Genomic DNA, 22,755 nt, shown 5'->3' with positions numbered 1-22,755 from the left:
GCGATTCATAAAGACAGATTGATGAAAACAACCGTTTCGCGGCAGAAAATAGATTTTTAGAAACTGCATTCTCGGTGCCCCGACCACCGCCATTACATGGATATACTGGCTTGCGCTGGATTTTAAATTTCTTCTACATGCCTCCGAACTACACCAAAGTGATCTTGGTGAGTCAAACGTCTTATAATATGTTGTAAATAAGGTCCAGGTTGTCAAAAACGAGCATTGTCCTTTAATATATAAGACTCAAAGAGCTTAGCGCTAAGGGTTTCGGGAATCGCGGCCAATGTCATTGTGAAAGAAAGAAAGAAAGAAAGAAAGAAAGAAAGAAAGAAAGAAAGAAAGAAAGAAACAAAAGAAAGAAAGAAAGAAAGAAAGAAAGAAAGAAAGAAAGAAAGAAAGAAAGAAAGAAAGAAAGAAAGAAAGAAAGAAAGAAAGAAAGAAAGGAATGCCACTTATCCAGATTTGAACACTAGGGTGTGTGGAACCCACCTGGCTTCATTCTGTTGTAAGATTAACTGAGGAGTCATGGCTGTTTGACCACGCATCATTCATATCTGTCTGCAATATTAACTGAGGAGTCATGGCTGTTTGAACACTGACCACGCATCATTCATTATCTGTCTGTAAGATGAACTGAGGAGTCATGGCAGTTTGAACACGCATCATTCAGTCTGTTTCTGTCTGAGGGTCTCAGACGTTAATGCTACAGTCCACATAGTAGTGCAAACCCATAACTGAAAGTAGAATCATCACTGAAACAGTATCTAATAGGCTGGTTGATAAGGGCAGACAGCCAAGGTGGCGCTGCCGAATGCAAACATGCTAGAGAAGTCTATCCGGTCTAGCTAGACGGTATCTTTCTCTCCTGGATCCATGTTGATGTCACGTAGAGTAGACAGACACTGGAAGAAGACGGGTTGGGTGTAGACATAGGATTTGTTTAGGTCTGAGATGACAACGGTAAGGGCCTTTTTAGTACCCCTTCATCTTCCCCTCAATGCTTGTGTTTCAGAGTGTAATTGAATGATGTTGATGGCTTGTCTTCATTTGTATTATTTATTATTTATTTGTTTGTTTGTTTTGTATTTTATATGATAGCCTACTATTGATTTTATCATCGTACCAGGGAGGTTTCAAAATATCTGTGTATGAAATTGTAGCATTAAAGAACGTCTTTAAAGTGATTGCATAGGGTTGTTCTCAGTCAACCCAGTTAAGGTTTAGCCCCATGCCCTATTGGATAGATTCATTAAACTTGATAAATTGATCATATATTTATACATTTAATAATAAAATAAAAATGCTTGAAAAAGTACATTTATCATTAAAGGACAATGCTCGTTTTTGACAACCTGGACCTTATTTACGACATATTATAAGACGTTTGACTCACCGAGATCACTTTGGTGTAGTTCAGAGGCATGTAGAAGAAATTTAAAATCCAGCGCGAGCCAGTATATCCATGTAATGGCGGTGGTGGGGGCACTGAGAATGCAGTTTCTAAAAATCTATTTTCTGCCGCGAAACAGTTGTTTTCATCAATCTGTCTTGATGAATCGCTAGTTGTGCTACAACAACATACACAGGCATACGGCAGAGCCTCTCATTAAGATGCACATCTCTTTAGAGAGAACTCTATGATGGTGATAATGAACCTGTTCCCTGAAGCCTCGACCCCCCGGACCCCCCCAGGCCAGGCCTCGCCTCAGAGGGGGTCCTGTGAGTCCTGGAGTCCAGAGATGGAGCAACTGCACTCCCCCATCCTCCCCCTCAGACGCCCCTGGGGCCGGGGGAGAGACGGTAAGACGGTCCTCACACAGACGCGGCCTGGCAAAACTCAGTAATCCAATTAGTCGGTGAATGAATGAGTGCGATAACTCTCATAACTGCCTGTCCTAAAGTCATACAGCCTGTATCTACACACTACCACCTCCACAGACCCCCGGGACAGACAGGACGCCTCCACCCGTGGCGCCGAGGAGGTGGAAGGTTCAGAGGCAGGTGGGCGGCTCTGACAACGGGGGCTGTGACACTCAGGATGGGGGTTTGATGCTCGCCAAGGTAACATCTTACCACTGACTTTGGCCGGGTTTCCCGAACGAGTTAAGAAGCACTTAACTCCAAAGTACCTCTTAACTCCCAACTTTGCATGGGAGTTAAGAAGTACTTTGGAGTCAAGTGCTTCTTAACGCATTCGGGAAACCCCTTTGTTTTTTTGCTTCTCTTCTCTCTCTCTCTCTCTCTCTCTCTCTCTCTTTCTCTCTCTCTTTCTCTCTCTCTCTCTCTCTCTCTCTATATATATAATTTTTAAGTGGTGTATCTGCTTTTATACTTGACACATGTGTCCGTGTGTGTGTGTGTGTGTGTGTCCATGTGTGAGTTTGTGGAATGAGATTTAAACCAATCAGGAGTCACCAATAGTGGTGCACACCAGAGGGCAGGCATGAGGAAAGCATGGCCGGCTTCAGACAGCTCTATCTCAAAACATATCAACGTTACAGCTTAGTTATTAACACCTTAGGGATCCTTTGGTATATTTATACATAATGTGTCTGTGTATCTCACAAACTGCGTGGTGACAAGCTAGAAAATGGCTATGAATTCAAAATTAGCAGCTCAAAAACTAGAGTGGAGTGCCATTCTTTTCAATGGTGAGCATGGTTGTCTAATATGGGGGACCAAACATGACATGACAAGTAGGGTATACATGCATAACTAAATAAATGCAGACATACATACATATATGAAAAATAAGTACATTTTGGTAATGTAAAAGGCAAATTATGTATTTTTACCTTTATTTATGCATTTCTACATTTATGTATGTATCTATTTCTATGTATCTATGTATTTATTTACATATGTATTTCTACATTTATCCATGTATCTATTTATTTCCACATTTCTACATGTATTTATTTATTTTTACATGAGATGCTACCTCTGTGTGTGTGTGTGTGTGTGTGTGTGTGTGTGTGTGTGTGTGTGTGTGTGTGTGTGTATTAATATTTAGGTCATGTTTGGTCCCCCATAGTCAAATGATCATAACTCAAAAACTATATTTGAACTAAACTTAAACTTAGATAATTACATTGTAGATACAAGAAAACAAATTGGGGGAATCGTGTGAACATTTTGATGTATAACTGAATGAGCTGTTAAAACTGTAGGAGTGCCTGCAGTTTACAAAATGTGTGGATATTTTCAAATCACCAACTGCCACTCTAAAACTGAGCATTCCAATCAATCATTTTAATCGGACAATGAATACATTTCAATAAATATTCGGGTGATGAAAACAACTTGTCACTGCTCCTACAATTTGTAAGCTACATATTACACATAATATCAATATGTCAATGTTCATCTGGTTCCCAGGATTCATACGGTGTAAATATCTAAGCTGTGACACTTATACTTTTTGAGATAGAGCTGTATGAAGCCGGCCATGCTTTCCTCATATAGAATAAATGGTGGTACTTGGGAGAGAAGGAGAGTGTGGAAAATCTTGCTCCCCAATGGAAGGTTTAGAGCTCCACTCTCGGCAGTTGGTAATTGCAAATCCATAGGCCTACTCTTTTTTTGTTTCATTTAAATGTTGACTGCTTTTGACTACGAGACATTCAGTGAGGATCATGTCTTGTTCATAAATCTTCTATGAGTGAACAACTCAACATTTTTTACGAATACACTACATTTATCCACTTATTATTCCATTCACCCTGAGTATTTAAACTCACCATTGTCATCACTGCTCACCTGCTTTACAATATGGCCACCGCTGTCATTATGACTGTCAGGTTGTTGAGGAAGAAAATAAGTGTATCCAGTGGGTCCAGCCTTATTCTCCTGTGCTGCATAAGCCTGACATGAAGACTTTGGTTCTCGATGAAGACTTGGGTTCTCCCTTGTATGAAGAGGTTCTACCTGCCAAAGTTATAGAGGTGAGACCTATAGGCCTTGTTTGTCGGATACGCCAATAAATCGTTGTTGCAAAATGCTGCCATCTTCAGGATGTCGAGAGGAAGACGTTCACGCGCCTGATCACATTGTACAGGCTGTTCCAACGTCAAAACACACATGAGAAGGAGTTATTCTGTTTCTTCTGTTTTTTAGATTACGGTGCCTCGAGGCATGTATCGTAACCTCAGCTGTGCTGCTCTTCCAACCCAACCTCCCCCTCTACCTCCCCCTCGTAGCATAACGAGTTCACTGACCTGCTTGCATGACAAGGAACCACAAGATATCATCATGGTAGGCTACTGTGGCAGAGGAAACACAAATATTCTTCATATTTTGTCCTATAGTGGTGACACTTGGTGAGCATTCCAAGTGATGATATTTAAGGCATAGCGTTTGTGAATGTTTTTCATGTGTTGTTGTTGTTAGATGGGGGGGATTTGCACAATCATACTCTTTTGTCTGTCCTTCCAGGCCGATCCAGACTTTCTAATGAGCTGGTGGCAGAAAGTGTCATGTGAGTGAGAGTATACTCTGGGTTCTAGAATGGTATCAGACTCTAGAATGAAGGTGGACTGATCACTCCCATCTTTACGCTGTATAATCAGCTCTCTGTCTGTTCTACATACTGTACATTTTGTTCACCCCCTTTTTAATGTGTTTTGTTGTGATTTTTGTTATCATTTCTCTTTAGCGTGGGATGACCTGGAAAATCACCCTAAAGGTAAAAAGAGTGAAGAGGCAAAGTAAGCTCCACAATACACTTTATTTACAATAAGAACAGTTTAGCTCACACACATTATAGTGCTCATGGCAAATAGCACCAGAGATGACAATTAAAATGATTGTGATACCTAGAATGATTAACAAGGGATTATACCATTGATTATAGATTGTAGATTAAACTAGCTACTAAGATGAAATATACTGATTTACGCTTTCAGGGTAATCACTGTGAAAGCTCGGAGGATCCAGAATGCCTTGCAGTTGTATGACCTCCTCCTGAGCAGATATGGGGAGACCCTGAAGAACCACATCACTGAGCTGCACTGCATCTCAGACAACCTGGACAAGGTAACACATACACACACACACACACACACACACACACACACACACACACACACAAACAAACACAGAAGACCATATCCAACATCAGTAGCCCAGTCTCCCGTGATCAAGAGAGAGTTTTTTCCACTTAAATATATACATTCAATTGAACTCAACTCAATAAATTCTATTAAATTCTATTCTAGGTGTCCAAGGGCACTAAGATCGCTGGGATGACTGGTGGAGCCGCGGGTGCGCTGGGAGGGGTGGCGGCCGTGGCTGGGGTGGTCCTCTCCCCGTTCACCATGGGAGCCTCACTAGCCCTGACCGCCATCGGGGTCGGGGTCGCCACGGCCGGTGGGGTCACTGGAGCATCGGCCGCCATCGCCCACAAAGTGAGTCGTTACTGGAAGGGAAAGTCAAACCTGTGAGATCTTTGCTTTCTGGCCCTGGTAATTCCCATGCTGTTTCTAGTCACTATATACTGTAACTGTACACATCTCTTCTTCTACTCCCCACACCTCCCCCCCCAGGTGAGCGTCACCCAAGACAGGAAGAAGATAGAGAAGATCCTCCAGGACTACATGTCCCAGGTCCAAGACATTGAGGCCTGCCTGAAGTTCATCAACAGGGGGATGGAGTCTCTGAGGAAGCACAACCTGGCAACCCTGACGGGGGTCAACATTCAGGCTGTGAGGGTGGCCAAGGTAGGCCTATATGTTCGAGATTATTATAAGCATTATTTATGTGAAAAGGGGATTATGATTTGATGATGACGATGACTCTTCAGTTGTATAATAATAAATAATCATAATGATGAAGATGATGAAGATGACTACCACCCCCACCCCCCCCCCCCCCCCCTCCTCCAGGTAGGGGAGGTAGCAGGGGGCAGTGCCAGGGCCATAGAGGCCAGCAGCAAGGCCTCTGGGATGCTGTCTGGCTTTGCCCTGGGCATGGACATCTACTTCTCTGGCAGTGGTGGACAGAAGCTGAAGAAAGGCCTGGAGTCCAAGTTTGGTAAGAAGATCCGCCAGGTGGCCCAGCAGCTTGGTGATGGTCTGGACGAACTGATGAAGGTGAAGGACTTGTTTGAGAAGTCGCTGGAGGAGGTGTGAAGGGGGTTGTGGAGCAGCCTTAATGAGATTTGATGCACTTTTCTTGGGTACCTCTTTAATTATTTAAACAGTTTTATGCAATTATGCATTTTCTGATTCAGCCTTACTTCTCTGATGTTATGAACGTAGAGGTTTACCTTTTCAATGATGCCCCTTGATAGCTTTTGATGTTAAGTTGGATGTGTTTAAGACCGAGATTGAGCCAACTTTACAATGAATCTTATTCAAAAGTGACCGTGAGGTAGTTAGTTAGATGTCTACCCTCTATCAGCAGACTCAGGGACGGTTCCTACCAGTGACCCTGACACAAAGTCTTTATTTCACAGATTAGCCACCAGAAGGCAGTGTTGTAGTAGTAAAGAGGATATGATTAGATGCCAGCCTGGCTTAACGTGATAGTCTTGGTGGTAATTTTAGCATGGAACACACTTTTCACATTTAGTATCTCTACGCAAAACATATAAGAACCAAAACCTAGATTATATTGCCTACATTGTACTATTCCCTTCATTCTCTACGTATTGCTCAAGACAAATAAGAACTTCATTGAGAAGTTGAGAGAACTGGGCTACTGTAGGCTATGCCTATATCGTGAACAGCAACAGGTCGCAATACCTACATTATAATAGGCAATTATCTTCTCTGTAATATTCTCTTGAGAATCTGTCCTATAATGCTTGGAGTGGCATATTGTCTAGGCCTATTTGATAAAATCAATAAATAAATATGAAATAAAATAATACATGTCTCGACTATCTTTAGAAACACTTTGACAACTTCTTGTTAATGTCATAAAGCACTTTGGTAAGTGTATTTGGGGGGCAAATCTTTCTTTGAGTATACATTCTTACATTAATTGTAAATGATCATATATTGAACACTTTGAATTATCGAGTATACATTCTTACATTAATTGTAAATGATCATATATTGAACACTTTGAATTATCGGTTAGTTTCCGAAATGTTTAGAATAATTTGACTATTGGTTAGTTTCAGCAATGTTTACATTTGATATGACCTACATTCGCATAAGCGGACACTGTGCAGCACTGGGACTACCTTATTCGAAGAACATGAAAATGGTCCCAGCCAATCACAGCCGTTGTAGGCGGCGGAGTGATACACGATGATTCCCTCTGGGCGGAAGGGTATGCTTGGGTGTGACGCGAGCCTATATAAACACATGCGACCTCATTCGTCCGTTTTCGCCTTTCATCAACAACAACAACATATAGTCATTCCGAGCTGAGAGCTCTCCCGCCCAAAATGGCTGTGTAAAAGGCGTGCAGCGGCTTATCTAGCAGCGGCAACAACCCGGCAGTGCAACGAACAAGTGCGCTGGCTTTTTTAGGCAAAATGGCGTAAGTAGAAAATACAGATCTTTCTTTTTTTGCTCCTTAACCTGATCTCAACCGGCAGGCGGATCAGACCGCCATAGCAACATGACCTGTCAACTCGTCTAGCCTAAATAACGATACATTTCTGGCTTTGATTGTGACTTTTATACTTGATTTGAGAGTAGGCAACTCGTCAAAAAAAACATTCAGCAGTATAATGGGTGGCCTGTCAATAACGTTTGTGTATTTAATAGTTTCTCTACTCAAATTACCATCCTTGATCTGAATTCCTGCCAAGTTAACAACTTAATTGCCATTCGTCTGAGAGCGTTTAGGTTGGGGTGACGAGGCGAGGTCAGCTGCGTCCGCCACAAATAGTCCAGCAAGCATTTCCTATTCAAGTAGTCCGTCCTATTCACAGAGAAGTGCCCAGTTGTCTGTTTTGATCAATTGTTAATGTTTTGGTGTTGATAAAAAAATATGAGGTGTTGTTACGTAGTTGGCTAACTTGGCTAGTGAACCATGAATAGTCCGATGCTCATTAGCTAAATATTGACAACGTGGCGCTCTCAAAATGGCGCATGGTTTGGCTTCCCAGCTGGTTTCCCCCTGGACAGATGGCTGTGTTATGAAAATGGCGGGTATCCCCCCTCCCCCTCGCCCTTCAGAGAGTAGGCGGGGTTACCGGCCAAACCATGACCAAATTAGGAGATGTTGTCCCCGGTAGAGGGCGGGGTCTTTCCCGTCAGGGAGTGTGACCCATTGAGAGGATTTTCCTAGAATAGCACAGACACACACACACACCACATCCCCTTTTGAATGTCCTACAAGTTCACCTTTTCACAGTATCGTCAGAGATACAGGAAACTAGTCATAACAGGACGAGACTAGGGACTTGGTGGAAAGAAATGCAGCGTTTGTGGTAGAGGGAACTGGTCATTGTTGATTAAGGCCTGGTGGAACCTGCAGTGGCAGGATGCAGCCTGTGCACTAGTAAACATGTACATATACTTTTAATATTACACTTCCTCGTTTACTTTTAATATAACACTTCCTCGTTTACTTTTAATATTACACTTCCTCGTGGCTGACAAGTTTGGTCCTGTTAAGGTCACCGACGAGGTGTTACAAATAACTTCCTGTAAATATGTTCGACACAAAGAATATATTTGAGTCAGGTTTAGCTTTTTCTAGGTTCATTAGCATTCATCTTTAGGCAGTTCGGTGGCGTTTCATATCACAAGGCCTTATTTCTGCAGTGATCATACCATCACATCTCACCTGTATCCTCCCTCTCCTCCCCCTCCCCCAGGTCTCTCCCGGCAACCGCCCTCAGCTTTGCTGTAGTCGACAGCACGATAGGACCTCTCGACTCTTTACCGTTGTCGTCAGCAGACTCCCTGTCTCCACCGATCCCCTTGACTACCAGAACCAGCAGCAGCCATGATGTCTCTGAGCACCCACTTGGCGTTGGAGGACGTGGGGGCCCTGCTCTTAGGTACGGAGGGAGGGCCGACGGTGGCACGGTTGACCTCAAATATTGAAATGCAGGTCTGGGTTAAGGTTTCTGAAAGCTCTGTACAGCTAGGGGTGGATGAAGGTTCCCCCCGTCTCCCAAACGCTCATCCTGTAACTGACATGTTTCCTTCATCCCCCTCTTCCAGGGCCCTCATTTCTGATGGCTGACCCCATGGGCCCCCTTCTGGACCAAGATGAAGAGGAAGCTCTCTCTCCTTTCTCCCCCCTCTCATCTGAGGGGAGGGCACCGCCTTCGCCCCCCCTCTCTTTTTCCTCCTCCTCCTCTCCCTCCCCTCCCCCCTCCCCCCCTCCGGCCCCCTGTCATCCCTCGTTGTTCAGAGGCAAGGCCGGGGCGGATCTGTTGTCGTTCCCCTGGCTGGGCGCCAGCGACCTGCTCGACATCCACGTAGGAGCAGACGACGGCGGAGGTGAGGCCACTACGTCTTCTCCTCCCTCACTGTGCAGCTCGGGTGTCCTACCCTGGCATACGAGGGGGGGGGTGCTTTAAAACACTTTTGTTGTTTTTAGGGATGCACCGATTACAAAATTCTGGGCCGATGCCGATGTTTAAAATAACAATCCAGCCGATGGCCGATGTTTATTTCATTTAATTTTTATTCCCCCTTTTGTGCCAGGGAAACAAAGAAATGAAGTGTTTGGTTCCAAAACGCCGATTTTTATTTCACTTTAATTTGAAAGCAAACTACACGTGCGTTTGCGGCGTTGCGTCACGGATCTTCTCCGAATCTGGAGCTGGGTAGGCTACGTTTTGCAACAAAAAAAAGACGTCATTGTTGCGACATATCGGACACTACCATCGGTGAATGTCATTTTATTTGCCGACGGGCCGATGGCAGTCAACAAGGCCAACATCGGCCGATGCATCGGTGTATCCCTGGTTGTTTGGCCTATAACCGCTCCAACATTATCACGTTATCAGGAGAATCATGGGGTCTGGACGTCCTGACCCAGTATTGGCAGTGGTTTCTAAAGCCTCAAACATTTACTCACCGGTCAGATAACCCTTCTATTGCTCTGAAACGATGATCTGTGTGTCGTGCGCGTCTGCTCGGAAGTGTGCGCGCCTGTACGCCCCATTCACACGCGCGTGTGTGTTAAGCTACAACGGAGACACGTCTCATTCACTTCGAACGGGGGGGGGGGTGACGTCGGGCATCGCCACGCGGCATCGTGGCTCTGTAATTCAGTCGGCCTCGCTTCCGTCGCTCGCGGGAGAAAGTCGAGAGGCGTTCGAACTTTTCAAGAGCCAGCCGTTCGAATGGCGCTACCCAGACGTCGAGCGCGCCCGTGGTCGAGCGTTAACCCGGCATGTACGTGCGAGTGCACCACTACTAGCACACGCCCAACGTCATATGCGACCTTTCCTAAACCAGTTTGGCGGAATCGGATTCGTGTGCCGGTTTAATGAATAGGATGACGGCGATATTGCTGATGTATCATTCTTTGCGGCGAACTGAGGCCGCCGTGTCAGTTTTAACGGTAGTGTCATTTAGTCAGGACGCAGATACAGCTACAACTGGCTTTCGCTATGAAAAATTGTGAGTTACAGCGGCCCTAGATATTGCCATGTGTATTTTTTTTGTGTGGGATGTTACCTGATTCTTCATCTCTCTCCCTTCTCTCACTCTCCTTTGACCTCTTTTCTATTTATTCCGTTCTTTTCTCCTCTCTCTCTCTCTCTCTCTCTCTTTCTCTCTCTCTCTCTCTCTCTCTCTCTCTCTCTCTCTCTCTCTCTTTCTCTCTTTCAGACGACGCGTTCTCCGGTATGGACTGGATGGCGGAGAAGATTGACCTGAGTGACTTCGACCTGGATTCCCTCATGGGCTCCTGTGTCTCCGACGACCCCCCCGGCTCCCCGGAAGAGCTGCTGGCCTCCCTGGAGATGGACCACCTGGACCACTTCGCCCCGGCCCCCCCGGCCCACCCAGAGGCTCTGGATCTGGGCCCGCCCCTGGCCGCCCTCCCCCCGGAGCTCCCGGCAGCGGGAGAGGGGGTGGACGCGGCGGACCCGGTCAAGGTGAAGTCCGAGCCGCCCTCGCCCGCTCCGTCCCTCCCCCTGCCCCTCTCCCCCGCCTACACCCTGGAGCTGGGGTCCGAGGTCGACGTCCTGGACGTGGGCAAGATCTCGTCGTCCGCCGCTGTCGTCCCAGAGCCCGGCGGGAGCCCCCAGGTCCCCGTGCTCATCTCCCCCTTCATGGTCGTCCTCACCCCCAAGGATGAGGGCGCCCTCCTCCCCGCGGCCTGCCCCTCCTTCTCGGCCTCCAGCGACTCGGAGAGCGACTCCGGCATCGACTCGGTGTCCGACTCCCCCCCTCACCACTCCTCCTCTCCGTCCCCTTCTCCCTCCTCCTCTGGCTCCTCCCGGACCAAACCCTACTCCAAACCCCCCCCCTCCTCCTCCTCCTCCTCCTCGCTCACCCCCAAGGTCAAGTCCGTGTCGTCCGGTGGCGCCCCCAAGGTGGTGGAGAAGAAGCTGAAGAAGATGGAGCAGAACAAGACGGCCGCCACGCGCTACCGTCAGAAGAAGAGGGTGGAGCAGGACGTGCTCAACGGCGAGTGTTCCGAACTGGAGACGCGCAACCGCGAGCTGAGCGAGAAGGCCGACTCCATCAGCCGGGAGATCCAGTACCTCAGAGACCTCATGGAGGAAGTCCGCTCGGCCAAGAGCCGGCGGGCAGGGGCCAAGAGCGGCGGCGTGGCGTAGCCCAGGGGGCGGAGTCGGCGGAGGAACGGGAACCGAGAAGACGCGCAGGTTCTGTCGGCGGAAACGGACCGGGGACACGGCGGGCGGGAGGTTTTCCGATGCCGGGGGGCGCCGGCGTAGCGTTGCCGCGGTAACCGCCACGCCCAGCCTGTAGGACGAGGCCACGTTAGCTCGGGCGGTAGCGCGCTCGATGGAGTGAGACGGCGTTCGGGACGAAGAAGGAAAGATGGAGGGACTGGAAAGAGTCGGCGTGAAGAAAGACGAAAGGAAAGTTGACGAGAATTCAAGGGTTAAAAACAGGTTGGATTGTGAGACGCAGTCGGGTGAAGTGTCCTCTAACGCTGGCCTCGGTCCCCGTTGAGATCCCTCGTAGCTACATAGTTACTGTCTCGCGCACACACACACACACACACACACACACACACACTAGTCTCCCTGTCACACACGCACACACACACTGTAGTCTCCCTGTCACACACACACACACGCACGCCGTGTACGTAGTTGTGTCCGTGTCTTGACTGTAGGTGTGTAAAATGTTGAGATATGGTTGCGTCGTTTGAAATGCAGTTAGAATGAATGTTTCCCTCTGTCCCTCGCCTCCCAAAAACAACTCCTTAGATTTCAGACTCTATTAACATGAACACGGAGGAGAAAGAAGGCAGATCTGCTCATCGTCCACTCTAGGTCTGTGGGACAGAAGGCCATTCCCACTGAACAGCGACTTGACCACCTCGGCTCAAATACATCCTCTCATGGGTCTCCTCAAATAGTATTATTGAGAATGAGGAGATGTTAGCACTGATGACAACCCCCTACCCCCCCAAAAAACCTCCCCTCCCTCTCCCTCCCCCTCTATCCTACTACTTTACCTCGTACCTTTACCCCCACCTCTCTCTCTCTCTCTCTCTCTCTCTCTCTCTCATATTTCCAGCTTTCCTCAGAGCAGCTCTTCGTCCAGAAAGGGGCCTCTTTCCGTTTCTCGAGCCCTATTTAATGAAATCTCTTAACTTATGTTACACTGAACTCTCTGCTGGCTAAGTGTTCGTTTGTACATAGCTACACTCTTTAGCTTCCACTTGCTTTTTATAACTATTTAATGCTAGATGGGAGGGAAAAATACTTTTTTTTTTTTTCCCTTCCCACATCTGTCTGTTATGAGTAGTCTGCTCTCTTTAGAGACGATGTTTAGCTTGTAAAAACGCAGTCAAATGCTTTGCTGTGGTTTTTCTATTAAATATTCTCTATCAACGCTCGACTGACTGCCGTGTGGTTTTTTCTATTGTCTTAACTGATGAGCAATGTGTCAAGGAGTTAAGTTTTCACCGTGTTGATGAATAATATTTTCCAGTCAGCTCAGAAAAGGGAAATGTTCAAGCGTTACACCTGTGACGATACGACACTAGTCACTGCAGCTACAGACCATTAATAGGCCTTGTAATGTGTTCTATATTTGCATACATAGTCTACAGCAGTAGGCATCAGGTTTAGCAGTTCCATACACTAGTTACAGTAGAGTAGGCTACACTTTTAAGTTCAAGGCAAGCTTTAACCGTCCATAATGCTGTGTCGATGCAGGTGTTGAGTACCATAGGGTTAGGTGTACTCTGTTAAGTTCTGCATACAAGCCTTCAGTCTCAGTCTGAGGTGTTTGTGTGTAGCTTTGCCCGCTTACTCCCTTAAGTACCTCAAGCTAATGACACGGCCCTGGGCGTGACACGTCTCAGGCAGAAAGCAGACCTGCGTGCGTGTCAGGTCTGTCACACCTACGGCAAGGTCACTCCCACCCACGTTCAGAACCGGTTTGAACCGGCTAACGTCAGAGCAGGCTCCGGCCTACGTCACACCGGGCCTCATAAAGTGAGCTGAGCCCTGAGGGAGAGACGAGCTGGAGGAGAAGTAGGCCTGCGTGACAGGGAGGGAGGGAGGAGGGACTGGGAAGGAGAGATGGTGAGAGAAAGAGGAGGGGGGAAGGGTGAGAGTTGTAAAAAGAAACGATACAAGAGACGAAGGCAGCTGTGGAAAGAAAAAAGAGGCAGCTGTGCAAACAGGGACGATATTCCTCCGTCTGTTTTATCTGAAACCAGACAGACTACACACGAAAACGAGTGTTTATAGTAGCCTCGGTGTGTGGGAGTTATGGGAGTTGAGGGAGAGGACATGCGCAGAGGGGGGGGGGGGTGAGAGAGAGATGTTGGTCGACAGTCCTGTGTGTAGTGGCTGACTGACATGTGTAGGCCTATGAGACGGAGTGAGATGGGGGTGAGTTTAGTGGTTTAAATGTGTGTACGCTACGCAGACGTGTGTGTATGCTGTATAGATTCAGACTAGGGCGTGAAACACAATTAACCGCGAAGCCTGAGAAAGTCTCCCCGCGCGCACTCACACCTGCCACTGATGGGTTCCTCAGCAGGGAGGCTGTCCGTTCTGCCCACGCGCTGATAAGAACCGCCCAAGGCCTGAGGGCACGAGAGAGAGAGAGAGGAGTGTGAGAGAGAGGGTGAGGAGGGTGAGAGAGAGGGTGAGGAGGGTGAGAGAGAGAGAGGAGGGTGAGAGAGAGAGAGAGGAGGGTGAGAGAGGAGGGTGAGAGAGGAGGATGAGAGAGGAGGGTGAGAGAGGAGGGCACGAGAGAGAGAGAGAGAGAGAGGAGGGTGAGAGAGGAGGGTGAGGTGAACTTGAGGGGCAGCAGATAAAGCTGTGAGGATCCACACAGCTCCAAAACACCCCAATCTGCTTTCCCAAGAACTCAGGGCTAGATTAGAGAGAGAGAGAGAGACCTTTTTCAATTGACATACATTTGAATGTATCGGAAAACACAACACAGATGGAGGCTACACATTTGTCATGCCAATAAAGTGAATTGAATTGAGAGAGAGAGAGAGAGTACAGTGGAATTTGTTAATCTCCGGCCGGGGGGGGGGTTGCACAGAGAGAAAAGAGAGAGATACAAAGATGTTTAGAAGCGCTAGTCCACATAAGAGGTTACAGATGAATCCACAACCCATCCAGGCCTCTATGAGATAATGCGGCAGTTTATAGTTCAATTACAACCTTTACCTTAGCCTGCTCCAGCCCCCGAATCTGAATTTTCGAATCAAGTGAAACAAAATGGAAATGTCACCTTTTACCTCTCAGTCTTGTTGAAACAGGCCTGGTGACACATCGGCTTGAATTCACGGGAGGTGTGCGTATTTGTGTGTGTACATGTCTGTGTGTGTGTGTGTGTGTGTGTGTGTGTGTGTGTGTGTGTGTGTGTGTGTGCTAGCGTTACATTGGAACTCCACAGGGCTAAACAGTGATTAAGAGATACAAAGACTGCCATTCATCCACTGCCACACCATCATAGTGTGGTTTCTGTGCTGTGAGAACAGACAGTTTGACCGAGTTGGTGTGTGTGTGTGCGTGTGTGTGTGTGTGTGTGTGTGTGTGTGTGTGCGTGTGTGTGTGTGCACTACTCTATCGCGCCACACACACACGGCAGTTGTGTTAATTATAACCCAGGGAACTGGCTCTGAGGCCTCTTGAGTAACACGGATCATAACGAGTAGATTAGGTTCACACATCCGAGCAACAATCACATCTATTTGACTATTCTAGACAGGAGTCAGGTGTTATTAACTGTCTGGGCAATGTGATATACTGGGTGGGAAAGTCCAGCCCTGCACCCAGACCCCTGGACACGACCCTGCAGTCTGACTGATCAAACCCCCTTCAGCCAGACGAGACACGCTTCCAAACTGTTATTCTTAGTTCAAGTTCAAGTTAGTTTTATTCGTCACATGCACAGAGATACAAGGTATGACATGCAGTGCAATTATATTTAGGGAGCTTCCAAGATGCGGGGTTTACCAAGCGCTATATATAAACCTGGAGATAGCCTACATATTGTTACATGATATAGCCTACTACGGTGTCATTGTAACAGTGATACTGTAATGGAGGAAGGGGAGAGAAGGAAGGAAGGAGAGAGATAGAGGGAGAGATTAAAGTTTGTTTGCCATATGGTCCACGCATACAAGGAATCTGGGGTAATGGCATACCCGGATGAAGACGACATAGGACAGGGTGCAGGACAGGACAGTGCAAAGACAAGATAGTGCTAATCTAATTACAAATTACAGTGCAATACAAGATACAATACAACCAATAAAAAGAAAGGCACAAATGCAAGTGGTGCAAAGGGTGTAGTCAGTGGGGGGGTATGGGGTAGAGAGAGAGGGAGGGAGAGAGAGAGAGTGAGGGAGGGGGGAGGGAGAGGCGACTGAGAGACCAGAGAAGAGAGAGAGCAAGAAAGAGAGAAAAAGAAAAAAGGGAACTGACATTTGGTCCAGGAGGGAAAAGCAGGGGCCTGAGTTATAGAGAGACATACAGTACATTGAGATATACTATTATATATATATATATGAATGAGAGAAACTTTCATATATTATAGATTCATTACACATGTAGTGAAATATGTCAAGGCTGATTGCCTCCATGTTGCTCCACGCTGATGCAGTAATTTGTGCAAATGGAACCCCGACCAAGTATTGAGTGTATAAATGAACATGTATATATATAGATAGATAGATACATAGATAGAGAGAGAGAGAGAGAGAGAGAGAGAGAGAGAGAGAGAGAGAGAGAGAGCTAGTAGAGTCCTATGTCCAGGGTGTATAAATAGCCGCCTCATCCCCACCTTAAGAAGCTCAACCACTCTGTGTGATCCGCTAACCAGGCCCATAGCCTGACCCGCCACGCCCACTAACCACGCCCACTAACCAGGCCCACTAACCAGGCCCATAGCCTGACCCGCCACGCCCACTAACCACGCCCACTAACCACGCCCACTAACCAGGACCACCAGGCCCACTAACCAGGCCCACTAACCAGGACCACTAACCACGCCCACTAACCAGGCCCACTAACCAGGCCCACTAACCACGCCCACTAACCACGCCCACTAACCAGGCCCACTAACCACGCCCACTAACCAGGCCCACTAACCACGCCCACTAACCACGCCCACTAACCACGCCCACTAACCAGGCCCACTAACCACGCCCACTAACCACGCCCACTAACCAGGCCCACTAACCAGGCCCACTAACCACGCCCACTAACCACGCCCACTAACCACGCCCACTAACCAGGCCCACTAACCAGGCCCACTAACCAGGCCCACTAACCAGGCCCACTAACCACGCCCACTAACCACGCCCACTAACCAGGCCCACTAACCAGGCCCACTAACCAGGCCCACTAACCAGGCCCACTAACCACGCCCACTAACCAGGCCCACTAACCAGGCCCACTAACCACGCCCACTAACCAGGCCCACTAACCACGCCCACTAACCAGGCCCACTAACCAGGCCCACTAACCAGGCCCATAGCCTGACCCCCCACAGTCATGAGGGGAACTTGTTTCGGAGTTAGTACTGTGAGTCGGGCTCAGTTGATTTCCTTGGTAATGGGTTAACTACCTAAACCAAGTCAAGTCATTGGATGAACACTAGATGAAGTAAAGTATATTTTGACTGAGGTGGCAGCTTGTACTGCTCTGTAAAACAGACACACCCATGTTTCTCATATTTCATTGATACTTTTTCTCACTCTCACTCTAGGAGTACGCGCGTGTTCAAGGTTCAAGATGGATTAATTGTAATATATACCTAATACGGTGAAATGGAGGCGTGTGTGTGTGTGTGTGTGTGTGTGTGTGTGTGTGTGAGGCTGCCATCTCATATCAGGTCTTTTGCTACAGGAGGAGAGAGAGGAATGCAGACAGTCAACTGCTGAAGAGTGTAGTTAGTATGAAAGAGGCAGTGGTGTTGACATTCCTCTGAAAGAGGAAGTGTGTCAAAAGGGAACTGGACTCTTCTCAGCACTCAAATGTTAATTACATTTGAAATGTGACTACAAATATGACTGATGAATGTGTCAGAGGAGCAAGTTTTCCCCTTTGACACACTAACAGTTTTCTTTTTCAATTGTTTTAGATATTATACATTTTATATGTATATCATGTGTCTTTTTTAGCTTGGCATGAGCACACGCATACTGAAAATGCATACGGTATATGAACATGCATAAAATACTGTTACTATAACTTGTCATCAGGCCGTAAGTTTATGGAGCTCAGTTCTGTCTTTTTACTTGTGCTAGAGCGACACCTGGCGGCCACTCTGAAGAGTACACGTCTAACTTCTCCAACTACGTCACCACGCCCTCTCATGTGACTTCCGCGTTACTGTTGAAACGGGAAGGTAGCATGAGTTACAGATCATACACAGTTTTCACCGTCTTCGTTGCAGTTTGTGTCTATCTGACTTTATACCAACAGTCGACCGACGTTGACATCAGGTCGGTTTGACAAACCGTTTAACTGTTTATGCTGCTTGCAAGAATATTGACAAGAAGGTAGGTTTGGGCAGCCTAATATGACCAGAAGTTCACAGTTTACACGTTGGCTATTGGCAATATCAATAATGAACATGTACAATGAACAATAATGTAACAATTAACACTAGCCACTGATATCCAGGTGTAGTCTTAACAGACATACAGTTAATTAAAAGACCAATCAAATCTAGCCTATCAATGGATCATACAGCCTAAGTGATTTTCCCTCTCCTTCCCTCCAAACTTTCCTCTTTCTCTCTCATGATAGAATCCTCCATTTCTCCCCTCTTCCTAATATCACTTCTCTTCTCCTCCCTCCCCATCCTCTACCCCCACACACCCAGAATGTCCTCCCCTCTTCCCCGTCACGTGATCTGGGAGACTGAGGCGCTGGTAGCCTACCTCCACCCCCACCCCTGGACCCCAGGCTCCGTGATCCTGGAGAGGAGGACCCTGGCTGGGGGAGGAGGGCCCGGAGGGTCTGGGGGTCCCGGAGGGTCTGGGGGTCCCGGAGGCCGAGGTCAATAAATACTGCATTCAAATGTCATTGTCTTGGGAGCAAGGTTATAATAGTTTTGCTTTTTTCATTAGTTTTTATTTTTATATCGTTTTAACTTTTTGTTTTCAATTTCAGTTTAGTTTTGATTAGTTTTAAAGCAGGTTTGCTAGTTTAGTTTAGTTTTTATTTTTAGAAAATGTTTAGTTTTAGTTTAGTTTTTATTAGTTTCAGTATTAGTTTTAGTTTTTTTTTCTTCTGCGCTAGCCTCGTGAGACCATCCTTTCTCACGTTGTTTCACTCCGTGTGAAACAAACCATCTGGCGCACGTCAGGTTACTTCTGCGCAGGGGCTCAGCTAAAGAAATAATGGAGGATAGATTTCATATCCACCCAAAATACTAGGCTTATGTATGAAATGAAAAAGACTAAAACTAAGGACATTATCTCAATAATTGTAGTTTATTTTAGTTAGTTTTGTAAACACACAATACAGTTTTAGTTAGTTATCGTTTTTTTGTAAAGTCTAGTTTTTATTTTTATTTCAGTTAACTAAAATGTTTTTTCACACCTAGTTTTCGTTTTTTAGTTAGTTTTCGTTAACTATAATAACCTTGGTTTGGAGCTGGTGACGACAACTGCAAAAAGCCGCCTCTCTCTACCGCTCATCAACTGCTTTCTCTCCTCATCTCTCTCTTTCTTCTCCGTTATCGTTACTGACCCACCCCCTCCCACCCCCTCTCTCACAGGTGGTATCTTCCAGCTGGGGGAGGAGGAGTACCTGGGTCTAATGCTGGGGGCCCGGGCCCTGGGGGGCCTCCTGTGTGACAGGCTGGGGGTCAGGAGGTGCGCCCTGGTCTCCAGTCCCCACACAGACACGCCCGCTCAGGTATGGTGAAGAAACACAGTATTTTGGGAGTGGCACGGTGGCTCGGCGCGCTACGCCGTCACCTCACAGCAAGAAGGTCCTGGGTTCGATTCCCTGCATGGGCTCCAACACATCTCCCGGGGCTTTCTGTGTGGAGTTTTGCATGCTCTCCCCGTGCTCACTCCCTCCACATAGAACCCCAATATGAATATATATATATATATATATATATATATATATATATATATGTATGGGGCGGCTGTAGCTCAGTTGGTAGAGCGGATCGTTCAATGATTGAAGGGTCAGTGGTTCGAATCCCAGCTCCGACTGTCCACATGTCGAAGTGTCCTTGAGCAAGACACCTAACCCCAAATTGCTCCCAATGAGCAGGTTAGCACCTTGAATGGCAGCTACCGCCATTGGTGTGTGTGTGTGTGTGTGTGTGAATGGGTGAATGAGAGGCCATTGTAAAGCGCTTTGAGTGCCGCTAAGGTGGAAAAGCGCTATATAAGTGCAGTCCATTTACCATTTATATATATATATATATATATATATATATGCTGAAGAACAGATGCTCTTGACCAGGACCTGGACTGAGCACTTGGACTTGGAAGCTGAACGCTGCCCACCGCTCCTGGCTGCCCTTGGCGGAAGGACGGCATGCATGGGTCAAAGGCAGAGATCACATTTCAGTGGCTGACCGCTTCGTGTGTGTGTGTGTTTCTGGTCACCGCTTCCAGCATGTGTGTGTGTGTGGGTATGATAATGAAGTGGATTTACTTTTTTTACTTCTGTTTTGTTTTAGGTGTATTTTTGCAGGTCGTACAAAGGAACCTTCTGGGTCTTTTATGGGATTCATTGTCGTCTCTGGTGGGAATGTTAGGAGAAATGTTTTTTTTTTTAATGCGCTGCTTGGTTCGTCCTCAGATCCGCCTCCTCCCTCTCCATGGCCTGGAGGCAGAATGGCGCCCCCTCCTGGCGGGAGACGAGCACTACGCCCCCCACCACCCCGGTTACATCACCTCCCGCAGTGGCCCTCGCTGGTCCGACCTGCAGCTCCGGGAGACCCAGGCCCGGATCCGAGCCCGGCTCCCTGCCCCCGACGCCCCGCCGGACCTCACCTTCTTGGGGGAGGACCCCCGGCACCCCGGCCTCTTCTCCCGCATCGTCCGCGGCGAGGAGCCGCAGTGGAGGGTGTGGGAGGACGAGGCGCACGTGGCGTTCCTCACGCCGTTCCCCAACGCTCCCGGTCTGACTGTGCTGGTCCCCCGACGACCTTTGACCTCCGACGTACTCCGACTCGAAGAGGGGGATTATAAAGCGCTGGTCCTGGCAACCCGGAGGGTGTCCCGGCTCCTGGAGGAGGGCTTGGGTGCGCGGGGGGTGGGGTTGATCTTCGAGGGGTTTGAGATCGACTACGCCCACGTCAAGTTGATACCACTTCCGCCCCCTCCGGCTCAGGGTGGAGGGGACCCCACCCCCAGCCCTCCTTCACCCCAGTTTTACCCCACCTATCCTGGGTACGTGAGCTCCGAGGACGGGCCTGAGGCCGGCCCGGAGAGCCTGGCGGAGCTGCACGCTAGAATCACTCAGCTTTGAACATTCGGGATTGTGCATAATGTGCATAAATACCAGATGTATTTGTTCATCGTCATTCTCTAAGCACATTTGTATGCGTTCTAATGCTGCTGACTCAGTACTAGATGTGTGCTATCACAATATACACAAAACAAAGACAATTATCATTATGCTACACAATGGAAACAGACTGTTACAACATATAGTGTGTATATGTCAAGTTTTTATATATTATATTTTGTAAAGTGCTTGAAAATAAGATGAGACAACATTGAAAGATCCTGAACCTTTTTTGAGGAATGACTGATACGTTGTCCTCCGAGTTCAATAAAACTCAACCAGGAATTAAGTTGATAAACAATGTCTAAACATATCAGACTGGATGGATATCATGATCCATCATAACGTAGTAAAGATACAATGTTACATTGAGCATGTAGTGTATCAGCGAAAACTCATGGGTCTAGCGTTGAGACTAGAGACAACCTAACTGAGCAGAGAGAGGCAGCTTCTCAGGGGGGTGCGTGTGCACCAAGGTTATTATAGTTAACGAAAACTAACCAAAAAAGAAAAACTAGGTGTGAACAAAACATTTTAGTTAACTGAAATAAAAATAAAAACTAGGCTTTACAAAAAAACGATAACTAACTAAAACTGTATTGTGTGTTTACAAAACTAACTAAAATAAACTAAAATTGTAGAGAAAATGTCCTTAGTTTTAGTCTTTTTCATTTCATACATAAGCCTAGTATTTCGGGTGGATATTAAATCTATCCTCCATTATTTCTTTAGCTGTGTCCCTGCGCAGAAGTAACCTTACGTTCGCCAGATGGTTTGTTTTGCACAGAGTGAAACAACTTGAGCTCACGAGATCAGGATGGTCTCACGAGGCTAGCGCAGAAAAAAAACAAACTAAAACTAATACTGAAACTAATAAAAACTAAACTAAAACTAAGCATTATGAAAAAATTAAAACTAAACTAAACTAGCAAATCTGCTCTAAAAACTAATTAAAACTAAACTGAAATTGAACACAAAAAGTTAAAACGATATAAAAATAAAAACTAATGAAAAAAGCAAAACTATTATAACTCTGGTGCGCACTCAGTGAGACAGGAAATCACTTTCTGTGTGTGTACGTGTCTGTGTTTCTGGCACACACATGTCTGTGGTCAGGCATGACTCCATTTCTGCCTTGCAGTGACATAATTAATAATAATGCAAGATATTAATAAGACTAAAGAGCAACATAATAGAACGGGCCTGGATCCTGCGATAGCGTTTGCCAGACGGCAGCAGCTGAAACTGGCCTATTTTATTAAACAGGGCATTTTAAAACTGCCTTCCCGGTTCTAAAACTGCAGTACTAAATATTGGACATGAGAAATCTCCAAGGATCCGGTTTCAGAACAGAGCAGTTGGCTATTTTAGGAACTACAAACATTTGAAAACTGTTTAAAACCGTCTTGGCTATAGGCTCTTTGCACAAGCTCCACGACTTCCTGAAACTCTACAGGCATATTTATTTCCCGTCCTATACTATTGGATGGAAGTGATTAATCAGGTGTGATGATTAATCACTTCCATCCAATAGTATAGGACAGGAAATAAGGATGCCTGTAGAGTTTAAGGAAGTAGTGGAGCTTGTGCAAAGAGCCTATTAGGTGAACCCAGCTTTAAGAACTCGATTGACTGCGTAGTGACGCTAGAGGGCGCTA

The 22,755-nt window shown here is 46.8% G+C and overlaps 2 protein-coding genes across 2 annotated transcripts; both read left to right on the top strand.

Annotated features, from left to right (window-relative positions):
* The first annotated feature begins 7,351 nt into the window (after window positions 1–7,351).
* atf4a (activating transcription factor 4a) lies at window positions 7,352–12,961 on the top strand. The gene is made up of 4 exons (XM_084463080.1): window positions 7,352–7,494; window positions 8,783–8,968; window positions 9,135–9,416; window positions 10,758–12,961. The coding sequence occupies exons 2-4, from the start codon at window positions 8,914–8,916 to the stop codon at window positions 11,711–11,713; spliced, it is 1,293 nt and encodes a 430-aa protein (XP_084319206.1). The 5' UTR covers window positions 7,352–7,494; window positions 8,783–8,913; the 3' UTR covers window positions 11,714–12,961.
* Window positions 12,962–18,637: 5,676 nt separating this feature from the next.
* Window positions 18,638–21,150, top strand: LOC311329202 (uncharacterized protein; the record flags this gene model as incomplete). The annotated part of the gene is made up of 3 exons (XM_084463078.1): window positions 18,638–18,659; window positions 19,341–19,480; window positions 20,387–21,150. 3 exons carry the CDS (start codon window positions 18,638–18,640, stop codon window positions 21,056–21,058), a joined length of 834 nt encoding a protein of 277 aa, XP_084319204.1. The 3' UTR covers window positions 21,059–21,150.
* Between the last annotated feature and the right edge of the window lie 1,605 nt (window positions 21,151–22,755).

This window comes from Borostomias antarcticus (assembly GCF_949987555.1).
Source record: "Borostomias antarcticus genome assembly, contig: scaffold_208, whole genome shotgun sequence".
NCBI lineage: Eukaryota > Metazoa > Chordata > Actinopteri > Stomiiformes > Stomiidae > Borostomias > Borostomias antarcticus.
The sequence above is the reverse complement of the archived record's forward strand: the minus strand, read 5'-3'. Positions and strand labels throughout refer to the sequence as shown.